This window comes from Peromyscus maniculatus, chromosome 10, assembly GCF_049852395.1.
Source record: "Peromyscus maniculatus bairdii isolate BWxNUB_F1_BW_parent chromosome 10, HU_Pman_BW_mat_3.1, whole genome shotgun sequence".
Classification (NCBI taxonomy): Eukaryota; Metazoa; Chordata; class Mammalia; order Rodentia; family Cricetidae; genus Peromyscus; species Peromyscus maniculatus.
This window is the reverse complement of record NC_134861.1, coordinates 46,676,449-46,692,352: the sequence shown is the minus strand read 5'-3', so window position 1 is coordinate 46,692,352 and position 15,904 is coordinate 46,676,449. Positions and strand designations below refer to the sequence as shown.

The following is a 15,904-nucleotide window of genomic DNA, read 5'->3' as shown; positions in this document are numbered from 1 at the left end:
ATTACTAAAAACAAATTTGGAGCCAGGTATTGGGGTGAATGCTGAAAGATCAGAGAAGCAGAACAAGCCACAGCCTCACTTTGCCAACTCCTCAGCTGATTCTGTTTCCACGAATCCTCAGACTGAAAGCCTCTGAATTTCTCACCTGAATTGATTTCAGCTGAACCATTGCTCAAAAGCCTAAAAGTTTAAAAGAGCTAAAGTTCCTGGTCATCATGCCTTATATACCTTTCTGCTTTCTGTCATCACTTCCTGAGATTAAAGGCATGTGTCTTTCCCAAGCAAGATATGAGATCACAAGTGCTGGAATTAAAGGTGTGTGTCACCATACCTGGCTGTTTCCAGGTGGCCTTGAACTCACAGAGATCCAGGCGGATCTCTGCCTCCAGAATGCTAGGATTAAAGGTGTGTGTGCCACCATTTTCTGGCCTTTATGTTTATCTAGTGGCTGTTCTGTTCTCTGGCCCCAGATAAGTTTATTAGGGTGCACAACATATTGGGGAACACTATATCACCTCACATAGAATAAATAAATTTTAATTAAAAAAAAACATTTGGGGCTGAGTTTAAATCCATTTTTTAACAATGGATTCCAGTTCTCTGAAAGGTTAGCTTGTACATACTCCTCCTTATCATCTGTTTTGTAATTCCTGGCTTGTTCATTTTTTCCCCTAAACTGTTATGGCTCCTGATTCACCTTCACTTGCCAGCCCTAGTAAAATTCTTCATGATTCAAATGCTTTCCTCTGCCTCTATGCATAATAGTTTCATTTGCCTCTAAAGAGCCAGTGACTACTGTGAAGGTCTTTCCTAAACAAGAAAGAAAGTAAAATTGAACTTGAGAATAGTATAAAGGAATCCCAGGATGTGATGTTTCTTTAGCTAATCTCAGTCCCACATAGGACACTTCACTGGTGAGGAGACAACCCTATTCAAAGAGATGGGTGTCCGTCACCTACCTCCACCCATAACGTTTACAGATCATCCCTAAAGGTGACTTTCTGTTCCAAAGAGGACTATTTAGATTGCCAGAACCAGGCAGATAGGTTCATTGTATTGAAGAAAACGCTGAATAGACGATGATAACTTGAGACAAAGGAAGCCTTGGCTATAATAAACTGTGTTTGAAATTCGGAGTAGAAAAGCAGACTTCCCCTTTGCAAAGCTCGCACAGAACGGCAGCTGAGCAGTGGTTCTGATTGCCACAGCTTGATCCTTCCTTCTAATTCAGGATCTTTCCCAGGGACAAAAGTTTCCTGGTCACATTAAATTTAAGGGAAGTTAATAGAACTGCACTGCCTAGCTGAATTAAATTAGGAATGAGTGGCAAAGTTTGAAAAATCATACGTAACTGTCTTAAAACTTGATAGAAAGATGGCACTGGCCTTGAAGATGTCTGAAGGGTGATGGCACCCCTGTACAGTGTCTTGGGTAGACCTCCCAATGAAGAGTTTAGATACTGATGCTCTCTACTGATCAATCCATCCAATTTCCTCTGCGAAACTCTATGGTCTGCACAGTGACTGTGTGTGACTTCAACGCAAGGTGAACTCCTGACTCTAATAACTTAGAGGGATAACTTTCTAAGGGGGGAAAGTGGGCCTCATTTCCATATCAGTGATCAGGGAAACATGCACACTGAAGGTGGAATACATGTTACCTGGAACCTAAGTCAGTATCAATAGAAACAGGGCATTGAAGAGTAAGGTCTAGTTTTATTTTCAAATGAGAATGGTGTTAAAATTCAGAGGGGCAGGATACAAAGAATGAAGACTTTTTTTTTTCTCAGACCATTAATTACAATTTCTTTGGCTTAGTTGCATGACTGAAGAAATTATCAAGAATCCTAATAAAGGTATACCTCTTCAGAAAGAATATTTAGAGGGCCACAGAGTTCTTAACCTGACAGAATTCCCAAAATATAACCTAATTCAACTCTTCTGTTCAAATGGGGAAACTGAGGCACAGAGCAACAATTAAGCAGATTTATATAAAGACAGTCTAAAAGTTTGGCACATAATTAAGCAATCTATTCCTCTCATGAGAGCCTACCTGGGCTGTGGCTCAGCTTGTCAGCCCAGCAAACTGGGAAGCTGAAGTAGGAGAATCTCAAATTCAAGTCTGACTTGAGTTACAAACTCTTTTCAAGCAGCTTGGGCAGAACAACAAATCACCATCCCCAGAACAAAACTTAGAAAAACAGTCAGCTGGCTTTGGGGAACCTGTTCCCCAGGCTGAATTACTTCACCCAGGCTTTATGCAGGGGAAGAGCTGGGTCCTACCTCAACTTGATGTGCCATGCTTTGTTCAAGCCCATGGGAGGCCTGCCCCTTTCTGAATGGAGACAGAGGAAGAGTGGATGGGGGGGGGGAGTAAATGGGAGTTGGGGGGAGAGGGACTGGGAGGAGAGGAAGGAGGGGAAACTTTGATCAGTATGTAAAAAGAAAAGAAAAACAGAGCTAGCTCACTGGTAGAGCTCTTACTTAACATGCATAAATAAGGCCCTAGTTACTAATGTCACAAAAGGTACAGGGAAGGGTATAATTAATACCCACACATAATCCCAGTACTTAAAATGTATTTTATGGAAATGAAAACATTTATCTCATCCTTTAAAAAAAATTAAAAATAACACAATGGTGATACCAATCTACTGGTTTACTGAAATTCCCAGAAGTGTTTCAGTTTCACCCCTCATCTAGACCCAATCTCCTGGCTACTCAAGCATTTACTGAGCACTTAGTGAATAGTAAGTATGTAACTCAGAATTCCAAATGGTTTGTTCTGGTCAGAATGTCACCTTCCCAAATGATAAACAAAATGTTTATGCACACCGCTTCTGTCTGCGCATGGTCACTCCTTTAATAACCTCCATTGTCTTCTGAAAAAATGGTTTTTCTTCTCCCTCTCAAAGTTTACAGTAAGCGTTGCCTTCAGGAATCAAAGTGTCTCTCAGGTAGCATCTAGTCAACTGTCCTATACAATAAGCACCTAATTGTGACAGGACAGCAGGTAAGCAAGAATCTCACGAGGCCGCTATGCCACGTGGTTCTATTTGTCATTCTGTTGAGTTTCCTCCACACAATGTCAGGTGCATTGCTGAAAAACTAAGGGAGGATATGGTTAACCAGAAACGCCCACAATGAGGGGCCTGTGAATGAACACTTAGGTCACTGTGGTATGACAGAGTAGCATGAGCAATGTTGGAATTATAAAAAGACAAGGCCATGGAGATAAAGGCTATAGTGTAGCTAGAGTTTTCCTGCCTTGCCCACAGTCAGGACAAATCTTTGTCACCTGCCAGTCCCACAGCGGCTCAGACCCAACCAAGTAAACACAGAGACTTATATTGCTTACAAACTGCATGGCCGTGGCAGGCTTCTTGCTAACTGTTCTTATAGCTTAAATTAATCCATTTCCATAAATCTATACCTTGCCACGTGGCTCATGGCTTACCCACATCTTCACATTCTGATTGTCCTGGCTGTGGCTGGCAGTGATTCCTTCTGTCTTCCTGTTCTTTCTTTTCTCCTCTCTGTTAGTCCCACCTATACTTCCTGCCTAGCCACTGGCCAATCAGTATTTTATTTATTGACCAATCAGAGCAACACATTTGCCATACAGAACATCCCACAGCACTATGGGGCCAATTAGAACAACACTGAGTGATATTGTGAACCAGCATTGTGAACCCAGAAGTTTATTTCCATACTGTATCGGGAGCTAACATAAAGACGACATTGTACTATGAGGAATGCCTCTCATAGTACACTAGAAACTTTGTTAAGCTTCCTAGGCAAGCTAGCTACCACCTGGTCATCCATTATTTCCCACAGGAGCATACAGTGGCCCAAGAGAACACTCCCTAACACAAGTTACCAAGAAGCACCTGCCAACCAAACTAAGGTGAAATCTCCTGCCTCATTCAGAGCATACTTGTTCACTCCCACCTGGAAGACCAGAGTGTTCAAGTCATTTTGAAGATCTAGAAGCAAGAAATAATGCAGACAGCTGTTGGGCTAAGAGAGATCACTCAGTGGATAAGAGCACTTGCTGCTTTTCTAGAAGAGATGGATTCAATTCCCAGCATCCACATGGTAGCTCACCATCTGTTACTTCCATCCCAGGGTATCTGATGCCCTCTTCTGGCCTCTGTGAGAACTGCAAGCAGATTCTGCACAGACATCTATGTAGCCAAAACACTCATATATATAAAATACTGAAAAATAATAAATAATAATATAGACAATTGTTTATGAGACTGTTCACTTATACTGGGGACTCTTTGAGGAACCTCCCTTTCCTCAATTCCTGTTGTCTTTCATGGTTCTTTACTATGAATATTTATTAAAAATTACCATAGAATCATTTATTTCCTCCACTTTTCTGCATTTTTGTTTAGTGTGTTTATTCTATTGGGAAGCTATATTTTCATCAGAACAACTAACTTCACCTGCTTTAGTTGAGGGTCCATTTTACAGGCGTAAAGATGAAACTGAGTTTCTGTGGACTGCTACAAAAACAGCAGGGCAGATTTGTGGGAAACACTGAGTGGTGTCAATCACCTAAATTTCACTTGAAATGAGGAAGTGCTTTATGAGAAAAAGGCAATGTGACATTTATAATAAAATAAATATGAGCTAAAGAGATGGCTCAGTGGTTAAGAGCATTGCCAACTCTTTCAGAGATCCTGAGTTCAATTCCCAGCAACCACACTGTGGCTCACAGCCATCTATAGTGGGATCTGATGCCCTCTTCTAGCATGCAGGTGTATATACAGATAGAGCACCATATGCATAAAATGAACAAATCTGAAGGGAGGGAGGAAGGGAGGAAAGAAAGAAAGAGAGAGAGAGAGAGAGAGAGGGAGGGAGGGAGGGAGGGAGGGAGGAAGGAAGGAAGGAAGGAAGGAAGGAAGGAAGGAAGGAAGGAAGGAAGGAAGGAAGGAAGAAAACCTAATAGTAATTGTAATTTTAAATTCACTGGTTCCAGGCTGGTGAAGGACTTTAATTAATATTTCACAGCAACTGAAACTAGATTAAAAACCTCAACTGAAGCCAAAGTTCACCTCAGTCTTAAGTTCTGGTTCCTGCTCACCTCAGTCTTAAGCTCTGTTTCCTGCCCACAGAGAGCTCACCAGCCAGAGCACATGGCAGATTGGGGCATCCCAGCTGGTTCCAGGCGACTCTTCTGTAGGATTTTCAGCTGTTCCTTTCATGCACCGCTCCTGTTCCATGAGGCAGTGTGTCAGGTCCTCTGTATCTCAGAGAATGGGTCTGCAAACAGCATCTACCTGGCCCTTCCCATGACAGCCACACTTGAGCAAGTCTGGTGAAATATGTCATGAAATGTGAATGTATATGTGTACATGAATGTGTGCACAAGTGTGTATGTGGACATGCGTGTATATGTATCTATGCATAAATATATGTATTATGTATAAATGTGGATATGTGTTTGTATTTGTCTGCGTATATGCATATATGTGTGTATGTATGGGTGTGTCTATGTGTCCACATGTATATATGTCTGTATGTGTGTCTATATGTCTATATATATGTATATGTGTGTATGTGTGAGAATGTGCATGTATATGTGTAAATATGTATTTCGCATGTACATCTGTGTATCTGTGTGGATGCTATAATACTAGATACTACTGAAGTATCTCTTAGTCATGGTACCAGTTCTCTACAATTGTTTTAAAACATGTTAGAAAATAAAATCACAGGATCTGACAGAGATAGATTTTGAGGGTATATCAGTAAGAAGCACTAACTTCCATTTGCACTGAAAAACACTCGGACAAAAATTATACATTTTGACCAGAGTGGTGCACAACCTTAATCAAAGTGTAAGTTATGGGACCGGGGTGGTAACTCAGTCACCAAAGTGCTTGCTGCACAAGCGTGGGGACCTGAATGTGATTGGCCAGCACCCACACAAAATACCAGGTGTGGAGGCACAAGCGTGCAACCGTAGTGCTAGAGAGGCAAAGGCAACTAGATCCGTCAGGCTCACTGGCCATCCAATCAAGAGGAGCCAGCAAGCCCCAGGTCCCAGTGAGAGACACTGCCTCAAAACACAAGGTAGACAATTTAGAATATATAAGGCTGGCTTCTGCCAATGCACATACATACATACACACCTGCACATGCATACATACACCCTCATGCACAGGCACACATACGTATGTATTCACTTACTCAACAACAACAACAAAAAAGTCATGAAGTACCCGTGTCAAAAAAGAGAACGTCAAATGTTTTAAAGATTTCAGAGGAGGAAGCCATGATGGGCTGAGTGGGACCAAGAGACCAATGTAGGCCTCCAAGGAGAAAACACAGGCCTCTCTGACGCCTTGTGGTGCTGAGCAGATGGGCACTATTACAGCGAGCAAATGTATGGTGTATTATGGGAGGAGAGAGAAAGAGAGGGGAGGGGGTTCATTTCCTGTAGACAGAGGCATATCTGAAGAGGTGAAAGCAGCGAGGAGTAGACTGAGGGCCATGGTGATGTCTGGACCTGGGCTGCTGCAGGGGCCCATGTCTGGGTCCATAACCCTGATACAACTGCAGTCTCTGTTGATGCCCATGGCTCCTGTTATCACCAAAGGCCAAGAGGATAAGGCTGTATAGAGTTTGCCCAGCTCCTCACTGGCTACAACACTAGGGGGAACTGGTCCTGCTCCTCATGGGCTGGAACACTCAGGAGATGGGGTCCTACCTCACCTGGGCAGCACAGTAGAACTGACCATGCTCGCTGAGGCACGGGTGAGCTGGCCCTGAGGATGCGTGGGGAGGATAGTTAACCACACCCCCTCGCCTGTCCTGTGGCAGTGAGGGCAAGGAAAGATGACCTCTCCCCCTTGCCCCTGCCACCTATGGTGGGCAAGGGAGCTAACCTTCTCTTTTACCAGCTGTAGCACTTGGGAAAGTGGACCCTACACCTCACCTGGGCAGCACAGTAAAGTTGACCTTATTGATGGGGGTATGGGTGTACAGGTCAGAGAATGTGAGCATGGGAGGTCTTGCCCCACCCCCATCTGCCATATGATGGTGGGGGTGGGGGAAAGATGCCCTCTGCCCCTCTGTCCCTCCCTGTCTGTGGCAGGTGGGAGAGCTGCCCCTGAGGTCATAAGAGTGGGAAAGCTGATCATGCCCCTCACCAGCTGCAACATTCAGGAGAGTGACCCCTACACCTTGCCTGGGCAACATAATAGAGCTGGCCCTGAAGGTGCAAGTTTGGGAGAGCCGACCCTGGGGCCATGAGAGCAGGAGAACTGGCCCAGACCCTTGCTCATCCCTGCCAGGGCAATGAATGCTAGAGAGCTCACCCTGGTGGTGAAAAGTCATCTGGAGAGCTGTTGGGCTGACCAACCCTGCAACTAACTCCCCAGGCCCAGAACCAGGGTTATGAGTTAGCATCCACCCCATCTATGATCTGCTGGGAAACATGAAGAACTGGTTCTGCAGACCCAAAGCTGCAAGATCTGATTGACACAGGACAACAACGGGATATCCAAGAGGAGTCCCAGTGAGGCCCCAGCATCAACACTGTAGCAGAAACCAGATGCATTGAACCAGACTTTATTTGCAGTGAACACTTGCAAGTAAAGATATATGGATAAAAGGGATTACTGTATGACTCACTGTGTCACACTGCAGCTTCCATGATGAGATTTTTCTCTTTTTTTTTAATTTTTTTGGGGGGAAGTGGGGTTGCAAGGGCAGAGGATGGATACAACAGGATACAAAGGAATCAAGATGCATGATGTAAAAGACACAAAGAATAAATTAAAATTTAAAAAAAAAAGATTTCAATGCATTCATTGGTACAAATGAATCTTTCGTTTTTGACTGACTAGGTTAAGAAGATAGCAGCTGATTTTATCCCAGTTCCCAGATGAAGGGGATTCAGAAGGTCAAAACCATGACTTCTTACAAGGCACAGCAACAGAACACAACTCAGACCCCCCCCCCCCACACACACACACACACACACTCCCCTGTTCCTTCTCAAACACTGCCAGCATCACTTCTCCCTCCCATTCACAGGTCTAAGAGAGTGCACAAGTGAAGAAGGCCGCTAGGGAAAAGAAGCAGAGGAATGAAGCAGAGGAAGGTCTGAGGTCATGGCTCAGGTCAGGCTATCTGCCTGAGTTCATGTGTGCTCTAGCAATAGAGAACACAGACACTACAAATTATTCTGCTCCTAATTTCTGAAATTAAATAAGTAAAACTACCCTAAGATCCAGCAAAGAATACTAACACTGGGTACTCATGAAAAGAACATGCCAGCAGAATATGGAAGAGACACACACTCCTACATTCATTACAGCAATATTCCCTACAGTCAACAGGAATCACCGCAACAAATACGTAGGGAGGGCTAGAGAAATAATTCGATAATCAAAAGAAGTTGCTGTTCTTACAGAGTTCCTAGCACCCACATCGTGGCTCACAAACACCCTTAACTACAGTTCCACAGGATCTGATGTCCTCTTCTGACCTCTTTAGACACTATACACACACAATGCACTTACACTGTGTGCAGGCAAATACAAATAAAAATAAAATCCTTTTTTTAAAATACATAAGGAGAAACACAGCACATATACACAATGGAAGACTACTTAGCTTTAAAAAGGAGAAGGAGGCAACCCTATGATCTGTGACAATAGGAACCTGCGGGCATTCAGTGAGATCTGCCAGGCACAGAATGACAAACCGCGTGCTCTCACTTACATGTGCAGACCTACACAGTTGATCTGATAAAAGTAGAAACGTAACTGATTGTTGCCAGCAGCCATCCAAGGTAGCCAAGCACAGGTTTGCCAACATTATCAAGGCAATCTTACATGCTACCAGTATGTCCCCAAAAGCCATGAAAACATATCTCACATGAGCCCTCTATGTATTAGGAGAAGAATAATTTCATGGGGCTAAAGTGGCATCATTCTCATTCAAGAAGTAATAAAACAATAGCTACAGTATGGGAATCTCCATCAGGTACTGGAGTCTTTATTCTAAGCTGACAATGGATTTTTAATTCGTTAGTGCTTCTGAAAGGTCAATGTATTAACTTTTGAGATCTTTCCTTAATCCTTAGGACGTTCGTGCACATTTAGAAAAATGCAGGTGCTTAACAAATTTTGTCCAGTTAAATGGGCCTCTGTGATCTGAAATTGGCATAGGCAGGTGGCTGCCAGGTCTGCGCTACTTAGGGAAATAGATGTATTTCTCCTCTACCAGCTCTCGGTGGGAAGGGGAAGAGGACGGGGGAGGGAGAATACTGACAGACAACAGCAGGGGGACTCTGTGCTCAGCATCTTGTCTTGGTGGTATATCCAACTGCAAGATTTATAACCTTCTTGTTACCATGTATCAGCTTCAACACTTTCCATGAAGTCTTCAATAACTTCGATGACATCTTGCTGAGGGGTTTTGTCATTAAAAGCCTAAAGCTGGTCATTAACAAACCTTCTCTGCAATCATCCACCGCTGTGCTAGCTCAGGCATGGATCTAACTGGAAAGTTGGGCTGCCTTGGAAACTTTCTAGAAGAATGCATTTTTATTGTGCAGAGTATATTTCTTTAGGGGAAGAATCCCAATCATTTCATCATTTATTTCTCATTATCTATGGACTAACCCTTCCCTCATAGACATAATCAAATTCAACAAACATGTGTAGCACACCACTATTTAATAGGAACACTGCTTGGGGCTAAATATATAATTAGGAAAAAACACAGCTCAGCCTTCAGAGGATTCATGCCCACCCTACCCCACCCCCCAAAAAAATTAGCCACCATTAGCAGACCCTTTTGTAATATGGTGAGAGTCAATGCAGGCGTTATATGCATCATCTTGTTCATTTGTCACTGTCTCTTGGAAGATGCATGTTCTTAATAACCTCATCTTTGTGATTAAATGACTAGAGCTTTGCCTACTTGGGAAATCAGCCAGCCAGGTGTCCATCAAAGGAGAATAGATAAAGAAAGTGTGGTGCATATACATTGTGGAATTTTATTTGGCCATAAAGACTGAAATGATGAGATTTGCAGAAAAAATAGATGATATTGGAGACCATTATGTTAAGCAAAATAAGCCAGACTCATAAAGACAAGTAGTACATTTTAGCTCCTACTCAGATTCTAGATGAAGGACATGAAGGTAGAGAGGGTCTGTGAGGGGTGATGGAGAAGTCTGCAGCGAGATGGAAGTGGGTACCAGAGAGAGGGTAATGGCATATCTATGGTGTGATAGCAGAAAGGACGACAATTTGGGTGAAGAAAGGAACCAAGAAGAGTGGGAGGAGGGAGAGGGAGGACAGTAGGGGAGAAGGTTGAATTCAAACAAAGCACCATGATACCCATATATGAAGAGGACAAGTTAGGCATGATGATACACATCTATAACCCCAGCACCAGGGATGAAGGCAGGATGATTAGAAATTCAAAACCAGCCTTGGGTCTATGAGACCCTGTAACAGAAAGTAAACAAAAATTAAAAACCAGAAGATAGGAGAAGAAGACAAGAGGGAATGGTAGAACAGGAGGAGAAATCATATGGAATTCCATTACTCTGTATGCTAATTAAAAAGCTAACTTTTTAAAACTAGGAATGCTTATAAAAAAAAAAAAAAGTTTTTCTCACCGTTAATGAGCTCCTAACTGGCAGAACCAGATCTCAAAAACAGGTTTTGCATAACTTCACACAGGTTTACCTGTCCTACACAACCACAAAAGATCAGGCCATTAAAAAGCATGGAAAGGACCTACAAACACAGACTGTACCAAGACAAGCCATGCTGGATGCAGACAGAAGTTAAGCAAATACGAGGACGAACAGGAGCCCAGGCTGGAACCACTTGCGTAAGAATTAGTTTGTGCTGGATGGAGTCTTGCCCTGAAGAATCCCCTCCCCTGGCCTCCCTCTTCCTCATACCCATTCACAGCACTAAGAATGGAAGTTTCCATCCATGAGCATTTGTGCAGGGAATTTCAAGACTGCCCACTGGCTCTGAGTATCTGCCACTGCTACTAAGCTTGTGAATAGAATAAAGACTCATACGTTGTACAAAAAGCAAGTGTTTGTAGATCACTGAACTCCAAACATACAAAAACCCATCTAAATAACTTTTTCTGCCAGCAATTTGGTTTTTTCACCCCATTTTCTGCCCCCTCAGAAGGAAATAATCAGAAGGAAATTTGCTTCTCCACTCATTTCCAGTAGGAAATAGCCAAACGGTCAATGCTTCAAAGAGTAATAAAGCATGCAGTCATGAGAGACTCTTCTGCTACAACGTGGAAAGAAGGAAAAGAATAGGAAATAATAAGTCCCCCAATGCTATTTCTCATTTTAAAAAGTGATTATACTATTTGTTGTGGGGGTGGAGATCAGAGGACAAATTGTGGGAGCCAGTTCTCTCCTTCTACCGTGTGCATCCAAGAGTTTGAACTCAGGTCTACATGCTTGGCTGCAGATACCTTTGCCAACTGAGCCATCCCATGGGCCACATAATGATACTTTCTTATTATTTCTTTTAGTTTTGAGATTATAATATAAATAATTTCCTTCTTCTCCTCCTCCTTCTTTCTAAACCCTCTTGTACAGCCTCCTTTGCTCTCTTTCAAATTCATGGCCTCTATTTTCATTAATGGTTGAGAATATATATTAATTACAGAAGTGCAGCTTGCTCAGTCTGTATAATGTTACTTGAATGTAGGTTTTCAGAGCTGATCATTTGGTGTTGGATGACCAGTTGACATGCTCTTCCTTGGAGAAGACTATTTCAACTCTCAGTACTCATTAGTTGACTGTGGTTCTTGCGGAGGGTTGAGGTCTTGTGTGCTTTCTCTCATCCACTTTGGCATGTCTGTTTTTGTTTTTGTTCAGCTCATGTGTATGCAGCCATGTAGGTGAGACTTTAAATAGCAAGAAAAATAACCTGTGATAAGAATATTTTAAGGATGCACATTTTGGAACAATAATTACCACTGGTTAAGGACCTCCAATGTGCCTGACAATGGCTTCCAGAGCTTTATGCTGTAAACTATTAGATGAGATGGAATCTTTGTAACAACTCTGCCACTGAAACCATTATTCCCACACTCACCGGTAAACAAATCGAGGACCAACAGGTTAAGCTATTTGCCAAGGGCCCCACAATGAGCAATTTGTAGATCTAAAATGTAAGCCTGGTTTTATCAAGTTTGGGTTGCCATTTTACTCTTATCTATATCTATGTTCATTAAAATATGTCCTATTTAAAGATGTTTAAATAGAATTAAACAGTGCAATAATAAAAGGTACTAGTGAATATCCTCCTACTTGCTCTCCCCATTTATTCCCTCTTTTTTTTCCTTTCCCAAAATGAGCCAGAAACATTAGCCTACATTTAGTGCTCAATAAATTGCTGTGGGATTTTACCTGGGGAGCTCTGAAAACCCTGCAGGCAGATATCATCGATTCAACTATAGTGTCATTATGTGCCTGTCCATATGCATGACGTGGACTGGGGGAGGCTTTGTTCACAGGAATCACAAAACCATCATCCATCTGACACCCTGGGTTGTTGGTGGGCCCTTACCTGCAGGGCTTCCCACAAATGTCTTCCTTGAACTGTTATTATTTTTAATTGCTCACAGGATGCTTCTTACTAGGGAAGTTCTTGCCAGCTAAGATTATCAGCTCTGCCTCCAAGGTGTCTCAGAAAAATCCATGCGTGGCTCCAGCTGGTGAGAAGCCAGGTACATGGGCCTAAGATTTCCCCAATATCACAGAACCAGCTGACCCTTTCAGAGACATGAAGAACCACGGCAAATGACCTAGGTAAAGTATGAAGAGCAAGCTTAAGGAAAAGGCCTTGTGTGAGAGGACAAAAATTACTGTTTCGGAAAATCCTCAACTCACAGATCATAGATAATACAAAAATAATCAATAATGATATTAATAACACATTCTTCCCTGTCACAGGAAAAGTTGTTTAGTAGCTTTTTGATATGGGAAAGTGCCTTGGATTCTCTGCAAATCAGTTTCCTCATCTGTAAGAAAGGAATAATTACCCAAATCACTGTTTGAGATTGAAGTGAGACAATGGCGTCAATAAAACTCTTTTTGTTCTCATCAGAATGGAGTTATGAAGAAGGCGCTTAGTAATAACTTTTATGGAGGTGAAAATAAAGTCTCTCAAGGAAATGAATAAAACAAGATTTCATGGAAAAACTAGAAGAAAAGACTTAAACACCATGAAAGAGCTCCTTCTGCTTCCTGGCTCCTTCCCTTTCCATGCACTAGCTCCCTCCATACTGTTTCTAAGCTCATAAGGCAGAATGCAGCCATCAGTGGCCCGGTATCTTGCTTTCCCACCCTCTTCAACCTAAGAAACAAGCTGATCCATTCAAGTTGAATGGATCCAGTGAGAAGCTGGGATTGGCTCCGTTCACATCATGCGATTCCATCTAAACCAACCAATTGTTTATTGACGAGGGCCGTACTCTCTCCCATTTTCCAAGCTGAACTTGTGCTAAGCATACAAATCAGGACCATGACCATCTCACAGAAGAAAGGAGACTTGCTACTGGAAAAATGATCCCACACAAAACAAATTACTAACATCTAGTGTAGAAACATATTAAAAATATTTCAGCAATACCCATCCCAAAGTAAACACACTCATGTTTGGATATTTGTCCAGAACAAATACATATTAATATATGTATTTGCCAATATATAAATGTCCAAACATTTTAAAGGTTCATATCTTTTTTAAGCCCAAACAAAGATGGTATTGTATACCTGGCATGGTGGTACATAACTATGGAGGGAAAGGTATTAGGAGTTCAAGACCAGCTTTGACCAGCAGTGAGGTTAAAGCTAGCCTGGGATACATGAGAACTTGTCTCAAAAAGACAACAAATCAGTCAATAAAAGCAACATTGCGTATTAGTTATAATGAAAATACAGAGTATGTTGTAGGATGAGGAAGATAACACATGCTAAAAATAAATGATATTTTAAATATATAATATAATCACTAGTCAACATAACATGGGGTTATGTCTCAATAAACCCACGGTTAAGATTAAAATGTTTGTACCAGTCCTAACTAAATTGTCACCAGCTAAGCAACATGAATGCCAAGGTCTTGAGTGTTCTGCCTTGTGACAGAGACTCATTGAGAGACGTGGTTCTCAGTTCCTACCTGGTGTCACAGAACATAGTACCATGGAGCATCTTCACAGGAAAACATCAAACTTCAACATTTCAGGTTCCCTTTCTACTGAGGGAATATCATTCTCTCCATTCTAAAGTATAAATATCTTAAGTTGAGGTAGTATCATCTGTGTACATCCTGTTCACTTTCCAGCCAATAATCTAAAGACTCAATAGAAAGTTCAACATGCTGAAGAATAGTAGTTTTGCTTGTCAGTCCTGTTTCTTTTTCCTGTCCTTTAGAAACCCAAATTTAATCACAATTTCTGTTCTCACATTCTGTTACAACCCACATCTCTAAATGACTACATTTATAGGCCTACCACTGAGTGTTTAGCATGAGAAATCTCAGGGATTGTATCAAGCACTTAAAATCATTTCAAAAGCCAACAAAGACGCCTTTCTATAATTAGCAATAAACAGTACCAAATTGAAAATGAAAAAGGTTAGTTCCTATTTTTGTCTCTTTTCCCAAACATGTACATACTAATTTTAAACAAGTCATTCTGGTTTCTTGTATCTATCTTCTGTGATGTAAAATCTTCATTGTTAACTTGACTTCTTTAGATTTAATGAGACAGTTGAGGCACATCTCTGGGTGTGCCTGTCAGTAGATTATCCTAGGGTTCATTTCAGGGAGAAGAACATACACCCTAAATGGGGGGGGGGAGCATCCCATAGCCCAGGGGCTGTGTGGAATAACAATTGGGAAAAAAGTAGAAAGTCATAGTGCACCTTCATCCCCTTTCACTGTTTTCTGGCTGGCCATGGAGTAAACAACACTCCTCACCCACATCACCCATTGACAAGATGTCTGGCTCATGTTCATGAGAGCAAATCAACATGGACTGAAGCCCCTGAAACCATAAGCTATAACTAACTCTCCCTTTTCAAAGTTCTTCTTTCTGATATTTGGTTACAGCAACATGACAATAACTAATAAACCACCCACAAATCTACATGGCAGCCTACCGCCCCTTCAGGATGAAACCTTGAAACACCAGCAGGCCAACAATATACCAGACTCATTCACAGAGATTATTAGAAAAGAATCTCAGAGAAGCAGAGATTGCCCTTTATTTTCAGAAGTGAATTCTCACTCAAAAAAAAAAAAAAAAGAACAAAGAAAGACACATTGTGAATGTCATTTTTGAAAATATCTTTAGTTTTGGTTAGATTATAGGAATCTGATCACTGTCTTTCAATAAGCTCCAAAACTCAGTGAATAATCAATCCACAAATGTCAGACTTTAGAAATATACCCCTTTGCATCACATTCTAGGATTCCTTTGGGTGCTTCCTGAGCAATTTTGTAGAGACTAATTCCTAGACTTTTCAATAGAATCATAATAAATAAATATGGCTGTTATGATTGAAAAAAAGGAAATTGCAGTCTCATTTTGTGTTACTTCCAGCTGTGTTAGGAGCAAGAAATAAAACTGAGGCAGTGGCAATGTTCTAAACAACAATATTGCAAGAAAAGCTGCAGGAGGGCAGACAAGGTGGCAGACTAATTAGTAATGCTTGTTATCAATGAATAATTATGACTCATCATTTGTTATCAAATATTAAAAGAACTGTCTTAGAAGAGCTGTCAGCATCATCATCATCGTCATCCTAGTCATCATTGTCGTCATCATCGCCATCACCATCATCACCATCATCGCCATCATCATCGTCATCA

General features: G+C 41.7%; 1 protein-coding gene across 4 annotated transcripts in view; it reads right to left on the bottom strand.

The window, feature by feature from the left end:
- The window catches only part of LOC102928098 (cytosolic beta-glucosidase), a 142,617-nt gene that overhangs the window by 55,202 nt on the left and 71,511 nt on the right, over positions 1-15,904 (bottom strand). The window contains exon 5 of one of the 4 annotated variants that reach the window (XM_076546279.1): positions 11,561-11,930. The exons of the other annotated variants lie outside the window; for them this stretch is intronic. Within the exon in view, the coding sequence (XP_076402394.1) occupies positions 11,815-11,930 (116 nt within the window). The 3' untranslated portion in view covers positions 11,561-11,814. Of the gene's footprint in view, positions 1-11,560; positions 11,931-15,904 lie in introns of those variants that run through there. 4 annotated transcript variants of the gene reach the window in all.